Raw genomic sequence first — 21,929 nt, forward strand, 5'->3', positions numbered from 1 at the left:
TAACAAAAATAAAAATAAAACATTATGCTGAATGAACGCTTTAAGAGTTTTGCTGTAGGCTACTTTCATTTTTTCAATAATTTGACTATTTCATATTCTCAATACTATGTTATGAAAATAGAGCTCCAAATGCCAGTGCATAATTATGTGTCATGTTTTTCTTTTATTGATGTTTTATTTTAGTTGAACAAACATGACTTTATCCAAAAGTGAGAAACGCATACATGGATTAAGATACAGTTGCACAACTCTCTACACACATTTGCATGTTTTGCTACAATAATGGCCCCATAGGATATGTAAATACTGTGTATATGATCAAGCTTATGCTGAGGATCTTCATACAGTAGCCTATGTGGCTAAACCAAATCTTCTCCCGATGACCAACAGGTGGCGCAAATAAACTCTTCCTATGGCAGGCTAGAATCTTTGGGCTCAAAATTGTTTATTTAAAAAAGATGCGGATACTTTTAGACACATATGTGAATCACACAAACATAAATACTCAAAAGATGCATTTCAATGAATGAAAAATAACATAAGGTGGCAGAAAAGCATGGCTAGAACTGGGAAAGACCCTCTGCTCAAGCTTTCCAGCATCTGCTCGCTCTTCAGTGCGCGCTGGTGCAGAGACAAGCACCATTGAGGGAATCTGTCTGGTGCACTGCAAAAAATACCAACATTAAGAATAAAATATCACTATTTAAAAATATTTTTACTGTCTAAAACAAGCTTTTGAGCATGTGAATGGCGTCTTTCAGAATGTCCTCAATTAAAATAATAGCATGACTTCCCTCAATACTAGTGCCAATTTGAGCAATAATGGAGTGGTCATGTCTTTCCATGTTTTACAATTATTAGCCTACTTGAAACCCCCCTCTTGAAACATAGTGTTGGAAACATTTATTTTTTAAGACCACTCCACAGAAGAGGGTTTCCTTTTTTAATGGAAACATCGATTTCAATTTTAACACGAGACAAGCGCCTCGGATGGTCATTTCTTGCAGTGTTCGCTCCGCCTTCTCGGCTGTCTCCGGCGCTGCGCTTTAAATAGCAGCTGTTTAAAAGCTCCTCGCCATCCTCCTGTCTGCTGTGCAGCTCGCAGTCTCACTCAGCACAGCAGTACCCCACTCTTTCACACACTTCTTAAATCATAAGCCCTCGCATCCCGCAATGTCGGCCGCCAGCACAGAGACTAGCGCCCCGCTGCCCACCGCCGGCAGCCGCGTCTTCTTCCAAGGTGCGCCCGGAGTTGGCTGCGTGGGGTCCGGCCCCATCACCGGGGACGACCCGGTCCAGAAGAAACAGGGCAAAGTGACGGTCAAGTACGACAGGAAAGAGCTGCGGAAAAGACTCGTCCTGGAGGAGTGGATCATCGAGCAGCTCAGCGAGTTGTATGACTGTGAGGTGAGTGGGGCATACATCTTAAATCATACAGAATGGCACACAGTGGAAATGGTCCTGAATACCTGCTTTATCAATTTGATGGGTTTATGGGTTAAACCCAACCGTAGGCTATATGTCAAATTTAGACTCACTTCATTTGACCGAGTTTACACTTCATGTCTGCCTTGATAGTTGCATTATCTGGATCAGATAGAACTGCAGTTCATCTCATGCGATTTTTGATGCTCAGATCCTTTGCAAATGAGTCAGAATAAGGCACCCATATTTAAAGCGAACCCTAACATCCTTCATTAAACAGTCAGTGTCTTTGAGTTTAACGGTGTCTCTTTGTCCTCTGCAACACTGATACCTGCTGGATTATGGCTGAGGCGAGAATAGCAGGGGTGTCTGAGCGACACAAAAGCTGTTTGGTTTAATGTTGTTGGTCTTTACACTCTGACTTTGACACAATGTATTGTCTTATCCTTTATGTCGCTGAGAGAGACACAGAGAGAGAGAGAGAGAGAGAGAGAGAGAGAGAGAGAGATGGCTGGTTTACCTAAACCGAGAATGAGAAAGGTGAGAGAAACCGCACGTTTGCGCCTTTTACGCACCGTTCGCCTTGGTCTTTTTTGGATTGTGTCCATTTTCGTATTGTTTTTCTAAATCGGATACTCCTCGAGAGCAAAAGGCCTGTTAAGAGGCCATGATAGTCTTTCAGTTTCCATTTGAAGCAACGTTCTGTGCGTTGGAATTAATTCCTCACTCTATTCTGAGGCAGATTTCTGACCCTTTAAACACTCTTCACCTTTCGAGGGATGATCTGTCGCAGACGATACTGACAGTCCCATTATTCTTTGCTCTCACGTTCACAAGTGGCAAGTGAGTGTGTGTGTGTGTGTGTGTGTGTGTGTGGGGGGCATGCAGATCTGAGTGTGTGGACAGAGATGGGGGTGCAGAAAGAGAGAGATTCTATGGTTGATGTGTAAGTGCATGTATGAGTGTGCCCTATAGTATGCTGCTGGGGGATGGGGTGGACTGGAGAAGAGGAAAGAAGGGCAGTGGGTTAAGGATGTGCTGATGCTGTGACTCTCATCACCAGCCAATCACCTCCTCTGGCTCTGACCCCCTTCCTCGCAACAGAGGGTCTGCACAAGCGCACACATATGCAGCACACATACACACCGCAGGCACACAGTTAGCCTGTCAACGCAGACTCAGCCAATGAGAGATGAAACAGGCAGTGTGAGCGTGCATCCACACATGATGCACACATGAACCTGTCAAACTACACTATGGGGATGCATTTTATTTAAATATGAAGCTGTGTGTGTGTGTGTGTGTGTGTGTGTGTGTGTGTTTGTGTGTGTGGGGACACATTGATGTGCATGCGGATGTTCATTTATGTGATATGCTGCATCTCTTACCGTAACTAAGATTGATTACAGTGTGCGTCCATGTGCAGAAGGGAAACCTGCACAAATCACAGCAGGACATTGAACGTCAACATTATTGTCTGTCCCAGTAGTTTGTCTGCTATAGAGCATTGCAATGCAAATATCTCTTCCTCATACTGAATGCAAATAGACTGTCTGCATGTGTGCAAAGCAATTACAATTTCCCGCAGCTCCAAAACTGCTTCCATCTACCATCACCGAAAGCGAATCGTCATCTATAAACCTAAGCTGCTGTTTTTACAGCCGTCGTCTTGTTTCCAAGCTTCCTCCTCTCTTTCTAGTCCTGCTGCTGTGGTTCTCACTTAAGTTGAAAAGAGCTGCATAGCCCATCTGAGTGTGGACTGGTTTACATTTCAAAGCCGGCTGAGCTCTTGGCTGCGTGTCAGTCTGCCATCAGCAGGTGCACTTGATCTACAAGTCGTATGATGCCTCCCCACGTGGATCGACTGATCTATTTGATGTTGTGATGAGGGCTGGAGTGCATTGGCCCAGCATGCATCTAGAGTCATATCTCGGTCGTGCAATATTTGGATCCAATGGATGTTAGCCTGGTTTTTGTTTAATGCAAATAGCTCATTAGTCAAAAACGTGCTGTCTTGCTAGAGTGTTGCAGTAAGTCTCTATTGCCATTGCTGGATGGAAATCAATCTTTTATTTCACTATTGTAGCATTACTGTTGAAAAAGACTCCACTCGGTTGTCTGCAGACGTCCCTTTTTTCCCTGACTTCAATCCAGATTTCAGGAGATATTCCCAGCAGCATGACACCTCCTCATATTATATCTTTCACACAGCAAATGGGATAATATGATAATCCCCCAGTCTGAAATCATGCTGGTTGCTGCAATAAGCACAGTGTTGACTGGTGGTAGAAACATATACAAGCTGGCTGCATTTCAGAGGACAGTAGGTAATAAAACCAGTACATCATTATTTTGACACGTTGTCACCGTGGTGCATTGTTAAGGCTTACTTTCATCTGTTCATCCATGAATAGATACATGACGGCAGTGTTTAAGCAGGTGGACTTTACTGCTTTAGATGATGATGATGATCACATGAGTGTAAACAGGAAGTCACACTCCCTTCATGCCTGTTAACACCTCCATGTTCAGACCTAAGATAGACAAGGTGTGTGTTTGTTGTGCGATGTGTGTGTGTGTGTGTGTGTGTGTGTGTGTGTGTGTGTGTGTGTGTGTGTGTGTGTTAGATAGAGGGAGAGACTGCTGATTTGGCGGTGCTGGTCTGGCTTAAAGGTCAGCCTCTGTATCAGTTTCATAAGAAAACCTGATACTACAGAGCATCACAGCGTGTTTGTGTGGGGGTGGAGGCCCTGTGATGATGCTGAAGGTAATGGAGTGCAGAAGAAGTTCAACTCAGATGAAATTGGATTTTGTTCTCAATAAAAGCTGGGTGAGAATCTCCGTTACCAATTTGTCCTGTCCAAAATATGTCTCAGGTCGTGGGTTGAAAGGACAAGCAAAGACCTAAAGTATCCTCAAACAATACCTGCAAGTCCGATACGCTCATCTCTTGCCGAGGGCTGAGAAGATTGGTACACCTCTCATTTTTGTATGCTAAATATGAAGCTAAAGCTAGTAGTCAATTAGCTTAGCTTAGCTTAAAGCCTGGATACAGGGGAGCCTGGCTGTGTCCAAAGGTAACTAATTTAATTTGTACAAAAACCAAAGTGTAATGAAACAATTTGTTGGGAGGGGGTTTACGGAACATTAGGTGCAGAGCTAGCGGTTTCCAGTCTTTATGCTAAGCTAAGCTAACCGTCTCCCAGATGTAGCTTCATATTCAGCATACAGACATAAGAGTGGTATCAATCTTCTCATCTACAGTAAGTCTCTGCAAGAAAGCTATAATAAAAACCTCCATACAATCGATGGAAGTTGTTGAGAAACAGACGTTGGTCTTTACTTGGTGTGTGTGAGAGAGTCTAACAGAGCGACAGAGATTGATAGAGCGGTAAATCTGACTCTGCAGTTTCATGTGTGTTTTGTTGGGGTGCATGCTGCAGAATGAGGGGAGAGAGAGAGATTTTGTAATGCCCTACTTTTTCATGGCTCTGCGTAAATAGAACCCCACTCAATGAAGCTTATTCATGTGTGCGAGTGCAGACACTGCCGACATACAGCGCTCTGCCCCTCGGGCCTTGTGTGTGTTTGTGTCTGTCTCTGGCTTTGTATGGATTTGTGTAATTGAGGCGCTACATGCTTTTTTGGGTTGATGATATTCCGCTGCTCTTTGGCAGATATGGGGTGGTGAGCGGTTCCTTTTCCATGAATGGATGAGTATGAGCCCTTGAACTCAAATGTAACACACACACACACACACACACGTGCATATTTGGACCAAATAGAGCAAGAGGAACTAAAAGATGGGGCATCTTCTCGTGGATAATACTAACTCTTAGGTCTGCTGCCCTCTTTCTCTCTAGATCATTCCCACATTATGGGGGGTTGATTAATTTCCATACTGTTTTGTGTAGGAGGGCTGTCTCAAGGCAGAGTTTGTGTGTGTGTGTGTGTGTGTGTGTGTGTGTGTGTGTGTGTGTGTGTGTGTGTGTGCGTGCGCGCCATGGACAGAGGAATGTGGGTTTTGTTCCTGACATCAACACTGACTTCTACTGTAGGTAGAAAACCCCCCATCTTCATCTCTTTCTGTGTGCATCATTATCCCCTCTCCTCCCCCTGCTTTTCCTTTGCCCTTGTCAATAACATTCCCCTTCGCTCGCCTTTCATGTTTTTCTTGCTGGGAAGGAGGACGGCCGTATATCATGTGAACCTCATTGGGCAGCAGAGGTGGAGGTGCAATTCAAGCCAAGTCATTAGCAACGTTCAATAGGTTTAAGAATAGCACGCTGGGGATACACACACAAAATATTGACACACAAAGGCATTGTGTTACCATTAAAGTTATACTGGATATACTATATGTACACATACTTTAGACATACAGTACATCTGCAAGCAGATAATATTGTATGATGTAGGATACTGTTATGCTGCAGTAGAGCTGGGCAATAGATCGATATTATATCGATATCGTGATATGTGACTAGATATTGTCCTAGATTTTTTTGGATATCGTAATATGGTAATATGGCATAAGTGTTGTCTTTTCCTGGTTTTAAAAGCTGCATTACAGCAAAGCGATGTACTTTTCTGAACTTACCAGACTGTTGTAACTGTTCTATTATTTGCCTTTACCCACTTAGTCATTATATCCACATTACTGATGATTAATTATATCAAAACTCTCATTGTGTAAATATTTTGCGAAAGCACCAATAGCCAACACTACAATATCGTTGCGGTATTGATATCGAGGTATTTGGTCAAAAATATCGTGATATTTGATTTTCTCCCTATCGCCCAGCCCTATGCTGCAGGTATATAAGGGGTGTCCTCATTATTTCCCCCTTTATTAGCCCATTTAAATGTGCATCCATCAACTGTCAGAGGTGAATTCAGTGATCAATTGAACCCATCTCACTCTGACTGATGACAGGAAGTGGGCTAAGCTTGATTACCTCATTACAGCTCAGAGTCCATTTATAATCAGCCGAAGACACAAAAAAAAAGCAAGCGAGGGGAAAGAGCACTGAGGAAGTGTGGGAATTAAACTGAAAAAGAGGAAGAAACATACATGCACACCTTAAAACTTGGATATGGAATGGCCACCATTCATTTAAATACAGCCGGGCTGACAGAGCCGCCCCCAGTGGGAGACTTAGTCAATTGGATGTTTGTTTTAATGGGTGACCCTGATGTGTTTATGGATCTGGTGGGGAAGGTCATTCTTGTGTTTGTTATCTGTGCTTGGCAAGGAAGACACGTATCTCTCTGCCATTTAAATTACACGGACAAAAATAGATACTCACTTAGCGTCTGTGTCCGAGGAGCACGCGTTGACACATTTCATGCAGCACCTGCAGACACATGCATCTGCTGCTAAACAAATCAGAGGTGTTGACAAGATGGCCTTTTAGCGAGCGGAGAGCCCCCAGCTGTTGAAACGGTTATAAACAGCAGAAAGGCGTCAAATGTCTATCTCAAAAGCAAAACAGAGTGCAAAGGTTACAATGTGCTTGTTCCCCTTTTTGTCATCTCCCTGCATGCTTCGCCCTGCAGTTATTCCCTACCCTTTCCCTCCTCTCTCTCGTCTCAACTTCCAACCCACCGGGACACCAACCCACCTGTTTTCTTATCATCTTCCCTCTCCTCTCCCTTTTGTTCTGCTGTCATCCATGTGGCTTTCCCATATATGGAGATTAGCCATTTTATGTCTGTAATTGACACTGTTTATCGCATATACCTTCCAAGTATACAAAAGGGTTTATTTGCGATATAACGATACTGTGATAACCTCGCCAAGAATGATGCCACCACAGAACACAGTGCTGAAATATATCATTACAAATTTAAAATGATTTCATCTTCACCCTGTACGCTGTGTTTATGGCTTCAACTGTGATACTACAAGGCTGTCATGGTGGTTTTTAGACGTTTCTACAAACTCCAGGGAGGCATATCAGTCTGTCTGCTGCATGGAAAAGAAAATAAAGATGGATAGGGTGACAATTTAAAAGAACAACCTTATAGGTCTTGCAAATATAGCCATCGAGTCCCAAGACATAGTGGTACGTAAAAAAAAAAAAAAAAAAATCAAAACCTTAAAATGGCAAGTGCAATTGGCGAACATAATCGAGTGACATGCTGTGGAAATGCAAAAATGGAAAGCTGCTGAGACCTTGAAAGGTAAGAAATGTTGAATTTTCACACTCACACACTGACTTTCTTGTCTTCCTATGACATCCCCTCCCCCCCATCCCAAGATGATCCAGTTAATCACTGGTTTCATTGTCGGCAGGCCGACACAATTTATAAACTGGCTGTGTACAAACACTGACTCACTCTCTGTGGTTGGCACTGTGAAAGAAGATGCAAAAACACTGTCGTCATTCACGCGTGTCTGAGAATGAGACCGAGGGGAAGACAGAGAGAAGGAAGATTATTGTTTTGACTTTCAAAGTCGGTGGGGTGTGTTCATGTGGGTGTGTAGTTTTCTTTGTAGGTCTACCTTTGTATGTGAATGACACTTACACTCTGTCCTCACAACAAAGGGGTTTCTAATTGCCTCCGGAATTTAATAAACCCATTAATTTGACTGGCTGACAGCATATGACCCTGGTGCTATTGACGTTTTAAGTCCAGTTTGACTGGAAGCTTTGCTTTGCACTGAGAGCAAAGGTCCAAATGGGCCCCAGCTGTCAATACATTAGCCTCAGGGAGAAACTGTGCCTGGTAAACACAGTAAAATGAATCATGCGCCCCTGAAATCACAAAACTGTGAAATGGGAGTCACAAGACAGATGCTGACAGTTTCATGGTTGAATCCACAACAATACTTGGTCTGAGCTTTAAATCAGGATTTTGACCAAAGGAGGATGAGATGATTGCATGGTTTTTGACCTTGCACAGTTATAGCACAAGACAGCATGTGCACGTCAGCAGTGGCTACACAAAGCTTTAAGAAAGAATTGTTTGAGGTGAATGTGAGATGCCAATAGTGTTTGTCAAATCTACTGTTTATGCACATCAAGCTGCTCCTGATGTCTGGGCGAGTCCTCGTTTAGTGACAGTGTCGTGGCATCTCTGCTGTTTGCAGATGATGTTGTCTTTCTAGCTTTAAAGTACATGATATTGTTTGATATTGTTTAAATATGGGGACAACGGTGCGCATTTTCAGACTTACCTGGTAGGCATTCATAGTGTTGTACTCGGGTGTTTACATGAAAAATGGCAGATATAGTTGCGTAACAACAAATGGACAGACACAGCCCTCCACAATCCGACATCGGAAAGGTGTCGGGGTTTCCCGAAGTTATTTGACCATCCGATAAGTGCTTCTGAGGAAGCATACTGGCACCTTAGAGGCATAGCTAACCATCACTCTGTATCAATAAGTGAAAAGAATGTAAAGACGGTTACTGTGGGGAATATAATTTAAGCACAATACGGTCTTATCACGTATAACACAATCTGACTCTTACTGTAACTTTAAATAAAAACTACGCCATAGGTATCTACAGTGGGACTGCTGTTAACCACTTTTTAAGTTTGTGGCTTTCTCCCTAGATAATAATAGGATGAATGAATGAATGAATGAGGAGTGCAAGATGAGGACATGGTTGGACACCAATGCCTAGCTGGTCTGAGGAAAATGACAACAGGGCTACTAAAAACCCTATTGTGGAGAAGCAACCACCACAATGAGCACTGAATAAATCACTAAGACAATTACATCATAATTAGCATCCAAAAATTCAGCCTGCTACAGTATTTTTTGACTGGAATTCTCCTTTGAGGATTTACTCCTCCCTTCCAACCCTCTCTGATATACAATGTCCTCTAAAGTAGAGCTGAATCAGCGTGGGAAAGAGCTTTTGCTGCAGCAGCTAACTTTATCCAGTGAAGTCACATCATCCGTGCCGTATGGTTTCTGCAAATTGCATCGCCGGAGGGGGAGGAGGGAGGTGGTCCAAAACGGAGGAGGGAGGAAAGGGAGGGGGAAATAGCTATAGAAACACTTCTTCCTAACATTGCACCCTCTGTCGTTAGTGTTCCAAGTATACACGTTGGTTTTCCTATACTTTGTGAGACATGAAAACATTTGTCCTCTTGTCCCATCCTCACCCTCCATTCTCTGGCGTACAGTAGTTTCTCTCTCTCCCTCAGCTCGCACGGTCTCCTAAGATAAATTTGTCCCTTTGATGTGACACAGCATGGTGGTGTAGACGGAGGAAGAAAGCTGAGCTGTGAGGTTTTACTTTGTTGCACAATCCTCCTCTGCCTCTTCATCACAGTGACCCACTTATCTCTGCGCTCTCCATCTCCCTGCATCTTATTTTCTCCCCTTATGTTTTCTAATTATTGCTCTCATACATAGCTCTCTTCAATTCTTTTCACTTTTGCCGTCTTGTTTACATCTCTGTTACTCTCATATCTTTTTATTTCATTGTTTGAGTTATGGAATCATTTCCTCATTTGCTTTCTGTTCTTTGTTACTTTTTTCTTTTGTGCCCTTCTTTTTTTAATGACTTTGATATTTTAGCATATTTTACTATTAAAATTCCCCTTACTTGTGTTTCTCTGCCAATTCTGTTTTTAATGTTTCTCTATAATCTTTATCACTTGCATGCAGACCTGTGATTAAAGAAGGCATGGGTGTTATTATTTTATTTATTCACTTTGAAAACTTTGCAGACTATGTGTGTGTGAAAAACCACACAGAAAATAACCACACTGTCTCTGTCTCTCTTTCTCACACACACACACACACACACACACACACACACACACACACACACACACACACACACACACACACACACACACACAGAAAATGCCAACTGATTAATCAGTTATATTTCTTCACTTTAAAATGCATTCTTCAACATTGCACATTCAACCTAGCTAGATTGACAAATTTTGGCAAAAAGGTTTCAAGTAACGGAAGGGGGTAGCCAACCTAGCACTACCGCTAGCAAGCTAATCTACTAGCATGTTTGCTGCCTGCTGAGCAAGCTATTATAGCAATGTTATCGTATAGACTACACTGGCTGTGGGTTTGACTACATTGTTTTATGTGTTTTTATTTAGAAAAATGAGAAATGTAGGCCTACTGCCAACATTTCAGGTGTTTCGGGTGTAGCCAGCGGATATCTGGGCCAAGGCTTCCTCTTCCATGCGTCAGTTATTGATAACAGTCCGATTAGCAACCAGATCCAGGTCCAGACGACATTTTGACTAATCTCTATAAACAGATATCTGCATATGAATGCAGATAAAAAAAAGCTATTAAGAAGCTCAATCGTCATCAGGCGATAGATCAGTTCTCAGATTGCATTTTGGCCGATGCGTTCTGCCTTTTCTGCTCTCCACATAGATTGTTTACCTGCATGCAACCAAAGCCCGCTCAAACATGATTGGTCAATACTACTTGGGCTACAAACAGAAATCAAATTTCTTCCTATACCAAAATCTTATCACGTTGCCTACAGATTCTGCATACATATGCAGATAACTGTTTATAGAGATGATCTAATCATTAACTAGATATGATCTAATTATTAACTGTAGCTTGTGGACTTTTGTGCATGGCATACTTAAAATGAAACCTCAACAAAAAAAATACTGAACCCGCCAAACATAATAATCTTACTACTGACCTAAGCAATTATCTTTTCGGGAAGTTTTTTAGCTGCAGTTCAATACAACTGGTAGCTCTAGTTCATGTAAGTAGGCTATGAATAGGAATAATCATGAATCACTTGACCTGAGTGAAGTGATTCCCTGTCACAAGGAGTTTGACTCTTTGTTCGTGGAGAGTGTTTTGAATAGAGTCTGAAAAGAGTTTGTGGTGAGTCACAGGGTCGGGCCGCTTACATTACCTTTGATTCAGTTCATCGCAGTTGAACCAGACTGAGAACGTTGCCGGCTGCTTAGCTGTCAGTGAAAACAAGTCTGACACACATGCACACACTTTCTCTGCACAAACACAACAACCAACAAACTGGCTGGCCTGTCTCGCTCTCTTTTGCTTGCTGGCTCTCACACGAAGTCGACTCAAAGTTGCCTTCATTACAACAAACACTTAGCTCCTTGTTATCGTCTACACATAGCATACACACTAACTTTTTCTTTTCCCGTTTTCATCGCTATGTCTTTCTTCTGCATTATGCAAACAAATTGGCAACAAATGGCGCTTCTATTTGTCTCTAATACATATACACAAAAATTCGTATTGCTTCTTAATTTCACACTACTGTATATAGATGTTGTAAACTATACATACTACTAAACACACATGAGTCAATGGCAGAATAACCTGTTTGGCAATGGCAGAAAAGATTTGGCAAATTTTTCATGGGCGCAACCCACATACTCAGTGCTACTGCTCATCCCACAAATGCAAGGGAACTAAACAGGCTTTCCAACGGTATTATTGCCAAGAGTTATTGCCAAAAGGCATTGTTACCACAGAGAAATAATCTACCAAACACAAAACTCCTTTACTAAGTTTATAATGTTGCCATTGCAATATTTTGGCACTCACTATATATCCCATAAAACTATTATTAGGATGAGGTTCTGTATGAGTACAATTAGATCTTATTTAGGCTTATTTTGGTACTATTTGGAATGTAGTCCTTTGAGTGACTGCATCTTGCCTGTCCCTTTATGTCTTCTGGCATTGTGCGCTGTCATTTTGTCGCGCTTCCACTGCTGGCAAGATGGAAAATGATTTTCCCCGGGGGCAGTGGGTGTGACCTCAACTATTTCAGGCTCTCAATCACCAGCAGGACGGTGGCAAGTTCAGTGTTTATCTTCATGTTAAGTGTGTATGAGTGTGTCCGTTCTTGTCATTGCATGCAGTGTATTTGCCACAGTACGGTACTTTCTCACAAGCTCCACAGAGAGACAATGCCCTGTGGTGAGCATTTCTCTGATTGATGGTGGCAAACACTTATTTATGTGTGTGTGTGTGTGTGTGTGTGTGTAGATTTGCACGTCGTTGGCGATTGCCTGCAGTCATGCTTCAGACACATAGGCCATGCATGCCCTAGTCATCACCAATCACAGTGACAGAGGGTGACGGACTGCTGCTTTCAAGTGGAATAGTCTCTCACACACACACACACACACACACACACACACACACACACACACACACACACACACACACACACACACACACACACACACACACTTACTATAGATATATTAATCTGTATTATTATGTTAAAGTTTCTCTCTGTAGCCTATGGAACTCAACAGACAGTATGTGAGCAGTACTCCACCCACTGTTTTTTTTTTTGTTTTTTTTTATACATCTTGTATCCTGTTTTTGGTATTCATGACTGAGGCCATGATCTTTGTGCTCTGCTCACATTTCAGAACTGGCAGGTAGCTGCTGTCAGGTGTAAACAAGCTGACCTTTGAAGAAGGAGCAGCCGTAATGATTCGTTCTTGAAATTCTAGTTTGGATCTCTAATGGGTTTCATCTGTCCTAAGGGAATGAAACTTGCTCGAACTCATCTGGCGACATTTTTGGGGCCTAAATTGAGAATATTGTTGCCTGGCCATTGTAAGTTTTTCTAATAAGCCAAATGGTGGGGGATTTTCCAAACTCATACCGAGTTACAGAGATAAGTTACTACAGAAACAGTGGAGTTGAGGGGAAAGAGTTTGAAGTTGTTGTAAAACCTTAAATGTATGCCTGTTCAGGCTGATTATTAATAATAATTACAGTCTTTACATACAACCTAGTCTCCCATTGCCAGACCTATCTCCACAGCCCTGTGGGGTAAGGTCTTACCACACCACATATACATTATGGGATAGGAGAAAAAAATGCTGTGGGTTGTTTGCAGTTCTTGAAACCAATCACAAGTGACAATCATCCTGGGCGACGCTAAGCTCTGGATGCAGTGACGGTGGCTCTGCAAAATGGTCTCGGGAAGGAACTTGTTTTGGTGGAACATTTGCACCCCACAAAAGAAAATGCCACATACAATATTAACTGAAGTTAACTGTTCTATAGCTGGATACATGGTTAAACGTAATTTGCTCTTACCAGTGTATCGCCGTGTGTACTTCGTACGAAGCAATCCCCACCGATCGGTCCCATAACGTCCCAGTTAGAGAGTAAATGCCGTGAACATATTCTTTGTAAATCTTTACAATCATTCCTCGAAAGAACCAAGCAGGCCTGCCTTGTTTCATGATCCAAATTTTCTTTCACATCAACTTCTCTTATGTGTTTTTACATTTGCATATAACCTCAGTCCTCTGGTTCCACAACGCACACACTTCTATACTAATAAATGAGGGGCTATGATATGTTCTGTAACATTCCCTTGTTTCTCCACCTTACTTTTTTGTTTCCTTAATGAGGGGGGATTTAGAGCGAGACCCTCTTGCTAAGACGCGGAGAGAGATTTCAAAGAAAGAGGTCGAAGGGGGCGCTCGTCTGTAGAGAGACTGAGATGATTAAAATGCAGGTTGTGTAAATGCCTCTTAACGGCTCAGGAATGATGATTAAGGTGGGGTAGCATTGTGTGCAAACGTCTGTGTATGAATGCCAAGTGTGTGTGTGTATGTGTGTGATCAAATTCAAATGAGATATGTGCACAAGGTGTGAGTGTCACTTATGTCATGTGGGATTTTTGAGGTAGGTTCTCTGTGTTTACTGCTTGAACCAGAACCATATACATTCCTGCTGTTTTTCTCATTTTCATCCTCACAGTTAAGGCTTGATATGAAAAACTCCAGTTGGAAATTCATCTGTAGTCATGCTATCAAACACAGAGCACATAATGTACCACTCTTGCCACTGGTCTTACTTGTCTTTGGTATTGTAAATTCAAAGGTATAATTGTGAGTGAATTCTATTCTCTGCACATCAATCATCTTTAATGCTGAGAGCTAAAATCAAATTACCAGTGCATGCTCCAGGCAAAAGCATAGATGAGTCCTCTGAGAGGACACACACACACACACACACACACACACACACACACACACACACACACACACACACACACACACACACACACACACACACACACACACACACACACACACACACGCACACAATTTAAAACTGATAAATGTTTTAGCCAGGGAAAAGGGAACCAGGGATCATCCACCATGCATCACAAATGGTATTAAAGTATTTTTCGCTGCCGAACAAGGGTGTTCAGTCTAAAATAGCAGCATGGCATCATGACTTTGCGTAAATGTACACGCCACTTTCCTAAAGCCAAGGGTTGTGTTATCTGTACGCATTTTCAGCTATCTGCGTGTATGCCTACGCTGTATACAGCGGATGGCAGTCTGCAACGTCACAGCGTAAACACACACGCCACTTTCTAAAGCCACGTGGCGTATTATCACGAGGCTACGTGGTATCACGAGGCTGGGTTTCGGAAACGTCACATGCATTGGGTTTAGGAAAAGAAGAATCGGTTGGCTTCAGGAAAAGAATAAAGCTATGGTTGGGTTTAGGAAACGTGACACTCGGGTTGGGTTTAGGAAAAGAGCAAACGGTCCTCCCTACGCGGATTTTAGCCATTTCATACTACTCGCTACGGCGTCAATTCACACGCAATCGCAAGGTAATGTAAGTCAATGGAGGCCGAACAGCGTTGATAAACACTAAAAAGCGTGTATTCGTCTTCATAACACGCCAATAATGGTATACGAATTGGCCTGTCGTGCATTGGCCACTTCATGAGATCAGTTTGAAAATAGCCCTTCTTTATTTTGGTGTAGGTTATGCGTAACAACTTGAATTGAACCATTGAACCTATTTTTGATCATCGAGGGCATGAGAAACTTTCAAACAACAACAAAACCTTTATATATACACAATATGACAGGTGTACCATCAGCCAGTTATTTACTGTGGCAGTCAGCTGCTGTGAATGTATTTGCTGGAAACAGCTGAGTGCGGTTTTATATGATCATGGATTAGTGAAAGCCATTATCAACCAAATACCAAATCAATAAGCTGAAAGAGACCTAATACCCTAAATAGCTGAAGAGTTAGGTGTTGATTCTCAGTGGGATTATAAAAATGGCAAAAATAAACTAAATGGAGCTTGGACATGGCTCTTCATTTGAACCTGACTGCACTGATGGAAGGAGCTGCTGAATAGCCAGGAAGACAAGCGCGTCTATATTGGAAGATTCTACACAACCCCAAAATACGTTCAGTATCAAAGTCCAATGCCTACATTTTTAAATTGCTTGCTCTTGCTCGATATTTGATATTGGTTATGGCATTAAATTAACTAGAAGGTAAGGCCACTAACTTGGTTAAAGTTAGGAAATAAAAAGGCAAACATAATTGCATGTCTGCAATGGAACGCAAATGGTATGGAAGTCCCATTTGTTACATGCCCATTCACCTTCACTTTCCACCTCACTACATAAAGGGCACACTACTTCCTGCATTGACAATGAATGTTAGCATTGGTTATAACTTGTGAGGTGCGGATTCATCCAATAAGGACGCATTTCTGAGTCATACTGGGGTGAAATAGCAGAGTCCATTTAGTTGCAACCATGCAGTATGTTGTTACTGAGCAGTTCATCTGTTGGTAAAGGCAACCACTTGGATGAAGAAGCTGCACTTGTACATGGTTTCTTTGGCTTTAATTCCCAGAAGGGAGACTTTGTAAGATACATTACGTGGTAGTTGGGAGGAAAGGGTTGATCCTCCCTGCGTGCCTCTTTTGCACAAGCCCTGTGGTGAAATAAAATGAACCGTAGGAACACAGGACCTTTGAAGTGGTGTTGAGCAGAATACAGCCTGTAACCACCGAGCCACTAAACGGCCCAGCCCCGGCAGCGCGGCATAGCACAATGACATTTCCATGTCTGCTCCTGATAGGCAAATACATGTTCGGGCTGTTTGGAGCTTGGTGTGCAGAGATGTGGAAACAGTGTTTTAAATAAAGAGGTGAAATGAAGGAACTGAAAGTGAGAGAAAGTGTGTATTTGGGGTTGGCTTTGGTGAGGGGTTAGAGTCTAAAAAAAGAAAAAGGGTGTAAAAACATGAGTCAGCGCCTCAGCATCTTTCCTATTTGATTTCCTCTCCTCTCCTCTTGCTGCTTTTCATGTCACTGTCTTCGTGACATGAATCTGTTTTAGCAGCTCACTAACCAAGAGTGTTTTTGTGTTTCAGGAGGAAGAGATGCCAGAGGTAGAGATAGACATAGATGATCTGTTGGAGGTCAACAGTGACGACGAGAGAGCCAGCAAACTGCAGGTATGCTTCTGAGACTGTGTGTCTGTCTCTGTGCCTACACATCATCTGAATACACCTTAAGAATTAGACAGCATGTTTACTAGATGAGATGAAGCCAAATCCTCACTTTGTAGTCAAACTTCTCATGTGACTGCTTTGCATGCTGGTCTATTGAGTACAGTATGTCAGTGGAGAAATCGGCATTGCTGCCTTTTTTACTGTTGGATTTCTCTCTGTAGGATTCTTAATGCCGGTGCATTCAAGGACACTCTTGTTTGATTCTGGCAAAATGATACCAAAGCCTGACATCATGCTCACCAACCACTGAAAAACCGAATTGTACATTAACTTTACATTTTGCCTTAGTGAATAAACAGTTTCCCCTGTTTTGCTTTTTAAACAGGAATCATTAATAGACTGCTACAAACCAACAGAGGTGAGTGTGTTTAGTGTCTGTCATACCATGAAACACTCCATATCACTGGCCCAGCAGCTTGTGTGTAGATAGACATTATTAATGCTCACATGCACCGTTCGATTTGCAGTATATAGAGCACTGTATGTTGAAGCATCGTGCCCCACATGTGTATGTGTGTGCTTAATTAATTTCTTGTGACATTCACATTCATTTTCTCTTTCTACTGTCATCCTGACCTAAATACGACAAAAGATTGAAAGGACTTCTTACGAATGCACAAAGCTGTTAGCAAAATAACGTGTACACACACACTAAATTGTTTACTAGTGAAGGGATTTGAGTGTGTGTGTGTGTGTGTGTGTGAAGGTGAGTGTGTGAAGGTGAGTGTGTGTATGTGTATAGAGGTGTTAAGCATTTGGGTTAGGGAGAGGTGGGGTTAAGCCTGGACTCCCCATCTGTCGTCTGCGAGTGTGTGTGTTTGTATGTGTGTGTGTGTGTGTGTGTGTGTGTGTGTGTGTGTGTGTGTGTGTGTGTGTGTGTGTGTGTGTGTGTCATTGTCATTAGGTCAGACTGTGACCTACAACACCTACAAGGTCACTGGTATCCAAAGCTACAGAAGTGTCCAATCAGGTTGACAGACGCCAATATGTCACACACACACACACACACACACACACACACACACACACACACACACACACACACACACACACACACACACACACACACACACACACACACACACACACACACACACAGGTATCTACATAAGAGTGTCACGGTCATGAAACATGAACCCTAACCCTAATCCTAACCATAAATTGTCATGACAAAAACCAAATGAGACTTACTAAAAGAAGCATTATGTCAGAAACGTTTATGACTTGTTTATAATGTTCATGGCAGTGTCATGTCACTCTTATGTGGACTGCAGATGGAAATTAGCCCTTGGGCTACAATCTGGCATTTTTTACGTGTACTGTTGTACATGTTCATCAAATGTGCATTGTCCTGAAAAATAAAATAAATGTAGACACCTTCAAGTAAAGTGTAACCGAAAAAGGTACACTGGGAAAATACCAGGAGATGAAGTGAGGGATGCAGAGGGATATACAAAAAGACAGTTAGAGGCAGAACAACAGACAAGAGTGTAGGGTAGAGAGAAGAAGGAGAGGGACAGAGGGACAGAGAGGAGGGGGAGGCATCATTAATTGGGTCATGAGCAGAGTCATCCCTGATATAATGAGGGGGATTATATTCCAACATTTTCTCCACCTCAGTCAGGCCTCTATACAACCTCTTGCTTAAAAGATGTGGGTTCTTTGTTCTTCTTCCTTACTGACTTAGTTTCTTCATAATCTAGTTTTTCCTTATTGTCATTTAAAAGGGCAAAACCACCATAATTCAGAGTATGTTGCTCTGCCCCCCCCATCCCTTTAATATTACTTCTGACTGATGCCAGTATTACACTATAAAACAAACTACTGCTTGGTCGATGTTTCTCCTAAAGGAATGCAATAGTTTGACATTTTGGAAAATACATATATTCACTTTTTTGTATACCACCCTCATGACTGCACACTAAATTGGAAGCTAAAAGCAGCAGCTGGTTATCTTAGCTTAGTATAAACATAGACACATGGGGAAACAGCTAGTCTGGTTTTGTCTGGAGGTAACTAAATCTGCCCACCAGCACCTCCAAAGCTGGTAGATGGAATTTTTCTTTGTTGGACAAGGCTAGCAGTTTTACCGTGTTTCGACTCTTTATGCTAAGCTAAGCTAACCCATTTGTAGTTATAGTTATAGCTTCATATTTAGTGTAGAGACATGAGAGTGGTATCAATCTTCTTGCCCACCTCTCATCAAGAAAGCTAAGAAGTGTATTTCCTTAAATGTTGAACTATTTCTTTAAAAATGAACCCTTTGCCAATTGCGTATATTCTCTACAGTTATGCAGGACCCGTCTTCGGTCGATCACATCCCATCTAAGCCATCACACAAATGAAAGCAGGACACTTTTGCCTGCTTTAGTCTGGAAAATCAAATAGAAACGGAAGATAGCTTGTGGACATCTAAAGATTCAAATTATGGTCTTCTTTACTGGGAGCATTTACTGTTATAATCCGATTTTAAAACTTTGTTGCATCTTAAACAATTAAAGAAAGAAACATGATCAACTCTAGTGTGAATGGGTGTGTGTTTGTCTAACTCTTTTTTCCTCTCTTCCTTGCAGGTCTTTGTCCGCGAGTTGCTGGGCAGGATAAGGGGAATGAGAAAACTCAGTGCGCCAACTAAGAAGGGCCTATAATGGCTTTGATTTCAACTATCAATCAACCATAAACTCATCTCAGCTCCACCTACTTAACCCACTCAACCTGGACTGTCATCACACAGAAAAACGTATCTAAACATAACAGCATTACTAACTATCCTGCAACTTGCAAACAGGCACCATAAACTCCATGCATATAGCACTAGCCATTCATTTCACAATCACGTAGAATAACAAGGTGTATTATAATATTTGTCTGTTGAAAGGTACGTAAGCAAAACAGAGCCAACATGGTTAAATAGCATTACAGCCACAATAAAATGTCATGCCCTGGAACGTGCCAGAACTGCAACTGTGCTTTAACACGAATACCACCTTATTCCACATTTCAGAGCCATGTTACAATCTGATGCTGTAATCCCAACAGGCATATAGCATAAACACAGAGGTGGTAAAAAAATGTTTGTACTGCAGTAGGTGTGAAATTAGCTGAAGCACTATGTAAACATGGTGCTTCATGGTTTTGTCATTTTTTTACTGAGGTATTTTGCTGTTACTTCTTTTAAATAAAATGTACTGTATGTTGCCATTTATTGTTCATGTGATTGAAATGTGGTCTTCAACAGTTTTCATTTCTCCTACTTTAAAGTCACCCTGCTTATTCTTACTCCGTCAGTGCTTGCAAACATAAGGGAGCTCTGTAGTTTTATTTTAAGCTCAAAGCATTAATACATAAATTCTGTCCTTGTGTGATGTGTAAACTCTGGAAAGAGGAAAAGGGATATTTTAGCAAGTTAGGCTAAAATAGTGTGAAGATTTTTGCTTTTTACCCACTGTTCTACAATACTTTTCACTACAGCAAGGCATGATGGGTGTTGCACTTCTTGTGTAAAACACCTGTATGATTGGCAGCCTTTCACTTATAATGTTATGCAGTGTTCTCTCCTTCATCAGTATACATATCAGTTGGTAATTTAGGTTTAAACACAAAGCCCATATATTGCAGTTGTTTCTTACACTCTGGCTCACTTAACCCGGCTAACTTGCCTCTCTAATAGTGGTTGATGTTGCCTTTAAGGACATTCAGGATCAGTTAACTTTTTTTCTCAGCACTGAACTTTACTACTGACAACCTAAAAGGCAAATATGGTTGAGTCAGAACCTGAGGACAACTTGAAACTTTGACACTGAAACCTGTCAGGTCCTGTAAGGGAAGGTGTGCCAAAACTGGGAGTATTACATCTTAAATGTCATATGTCATAGCGACATTAGTGTGATAAAGCATTTCCACAGAGATTGTTTGTCAAGTTTGTGAAACATCTTCCAAGTGGACGGGGAATTTTTAGATGATTAAAACTTTTCCAGGTTGCAGAAAATATGTTGTTTTTGCATAATCCCAGGTTTGAGAGGTGAATTTAGTTATATACTGTTGTTAATGTGCACCAACACATTCTAAAACCTTTAAGCTCTGGTACAATCATGACTCTGTTATGGAGTTGGGCCCGGTTTCACTTCCGAGCAGTCAATCGTGTACCGACTGGAGTAGAGCGGACCTAAATCTGCCCTATGATATACCCTCAGCTGCCAAAGACAAAAGCAGGGCAATGTTTGATTTTAACATAACACTTGCAGAGCACCCTTCTTGCATGCTAAGAACAGAGAAAAAACACTAATAAAGAGTATAGATATTATGAACCTATAATCAAGCAAAAACTACTTTTGGACTTAGCTACCATGTCTAACTTTATAGAACTTTTTTCTGTTGAAACAACGTGAAGGTCACGTTGGAGAGAATGCAGGAACATTTTTAAAATGGTGCTGTTTTTGATGTTTTTCCCAGGTTTTGGTTGTATAAAACACAATTTCACTGTCAGTTGATGCCAGAGAAATATGTCTGAAAGAAACGTGTCTGTATTATTTAAGGGGTGCATACAGTCTAAAGTGGCGTCCTCTTTGCATTTCCGTTCCTCAATCTGGACTGGGCTGGATGGGTGTCACCACACTCAGCTAGCAATGGTTGATTTGTATGAAAAAGATCATGTGTTTTCTAGATCAGTGAATTGAAAGGAAAAGTTGAAGAGGAAGCCATTATAGGCAACTACATCCAGGTCTCAAGTCGAGGTACTCTATAGGATTTTCTCTGTCAAGAAACAGTTCAGGGGCAATAGGCTGATATTTTATAATTTATGGGATTTGTTGGACAAATTGTTTATTTTGTGGAGTGTGATTTGTTTGCCCAAACGTTTTATTTAATAAACCTTTCTTATTATTAAGATAATTTCAGTTTTTTTTTGTACATCCCAAAGCGTTCTTGTTTTTAAATTGTAATGTAGTGTGTGGTTTGTTTTTGCTGAAAATAAAAATGCAGAAGGACTGTCATAACTGTTTAAACATATGCCATTCCTGTGTGTTTTTTGTTTTTTTTTTTTTAAAAGTTTTTATGTGAGTAAGTTGTTTTGCCATACAGTTAGATGAGAAGAGCAATACCACTCTCATGTACAGCCAAGTTACAGCCAGTCGCCGGTTAGCTTAGCCTAGCATAAAGACTGGAAACAGCTAGCCTGGCT

The 21,929-nt window shown here is 41.6% G+C and overlaps 1 protein-coding gene across 1 annotated transcript; it reads left to right on the plus strand.

Annotated features, from left to right (window-relative positions):
- Positions 1-1,057: 1,057 nt before the first annotated feature.
- On the plus strand, positions 1,058-19,951 carry ppp1r14c (protein phosphatase 1, regulatory (inhibitor) subunit 14C). The gene is made up of 4 exons (XM_039781016.1): positions 1,058-1,407; positions 16,610-16,693; positions 17,076-17,108; positions 19,324-19,951. Exons 1-4 carry the CDS (start codon positions 1,174-1,176, stop codon positions 19,396-19,398), a joined length of 426 nt encoding a protein of 141 aa, XP_039636950.1. The 5' UTR covers positions 1,058-1,173; the 3' UTR covers positions 19,399-19,951.
- The last annotated feature ends 1,978 nt before the right edge of the window (positions 19,952-21,929 follow it).

This window comes from Perca fluviatilis, chromosome 18 (genome assembly GCF_010015445.1).
Source record: "Perca fluviatilis chromosome 18, GENO_Pfluv_1.0, whole genome shotgun sequence".
In the NCBI taxonomy this organism is placed as follows: Eukaryota; Metazoa; Chordata; class Actinopteri; order Perciformes; family Percidae; genus Perca; species Perca fluviatilis.

Coding starts and splice junctions, on each gene's coding strand:
- ppp1r14c (XM_039781016.1), top strand. CDS start 1,174: ATGTCGGCCGCCAGCACAGAGACTAGCGCCCCGCTGCCCACCGCCGGC. Junction 1,408..16,609: donor GCGAGTTGTATGACTGTGAG/GTGAGTGGGGCA, acceptor TTTGTGTTTCAG/GAGGAAGAGATGCCAGAGGT. Junction 16,694..17,075: donor AGAGAGCCAGCAAACTGCAG/GTATGCTTCTGA, acceptor CTTTTTAAACAG/GAATCATTAATAGACTGCTA.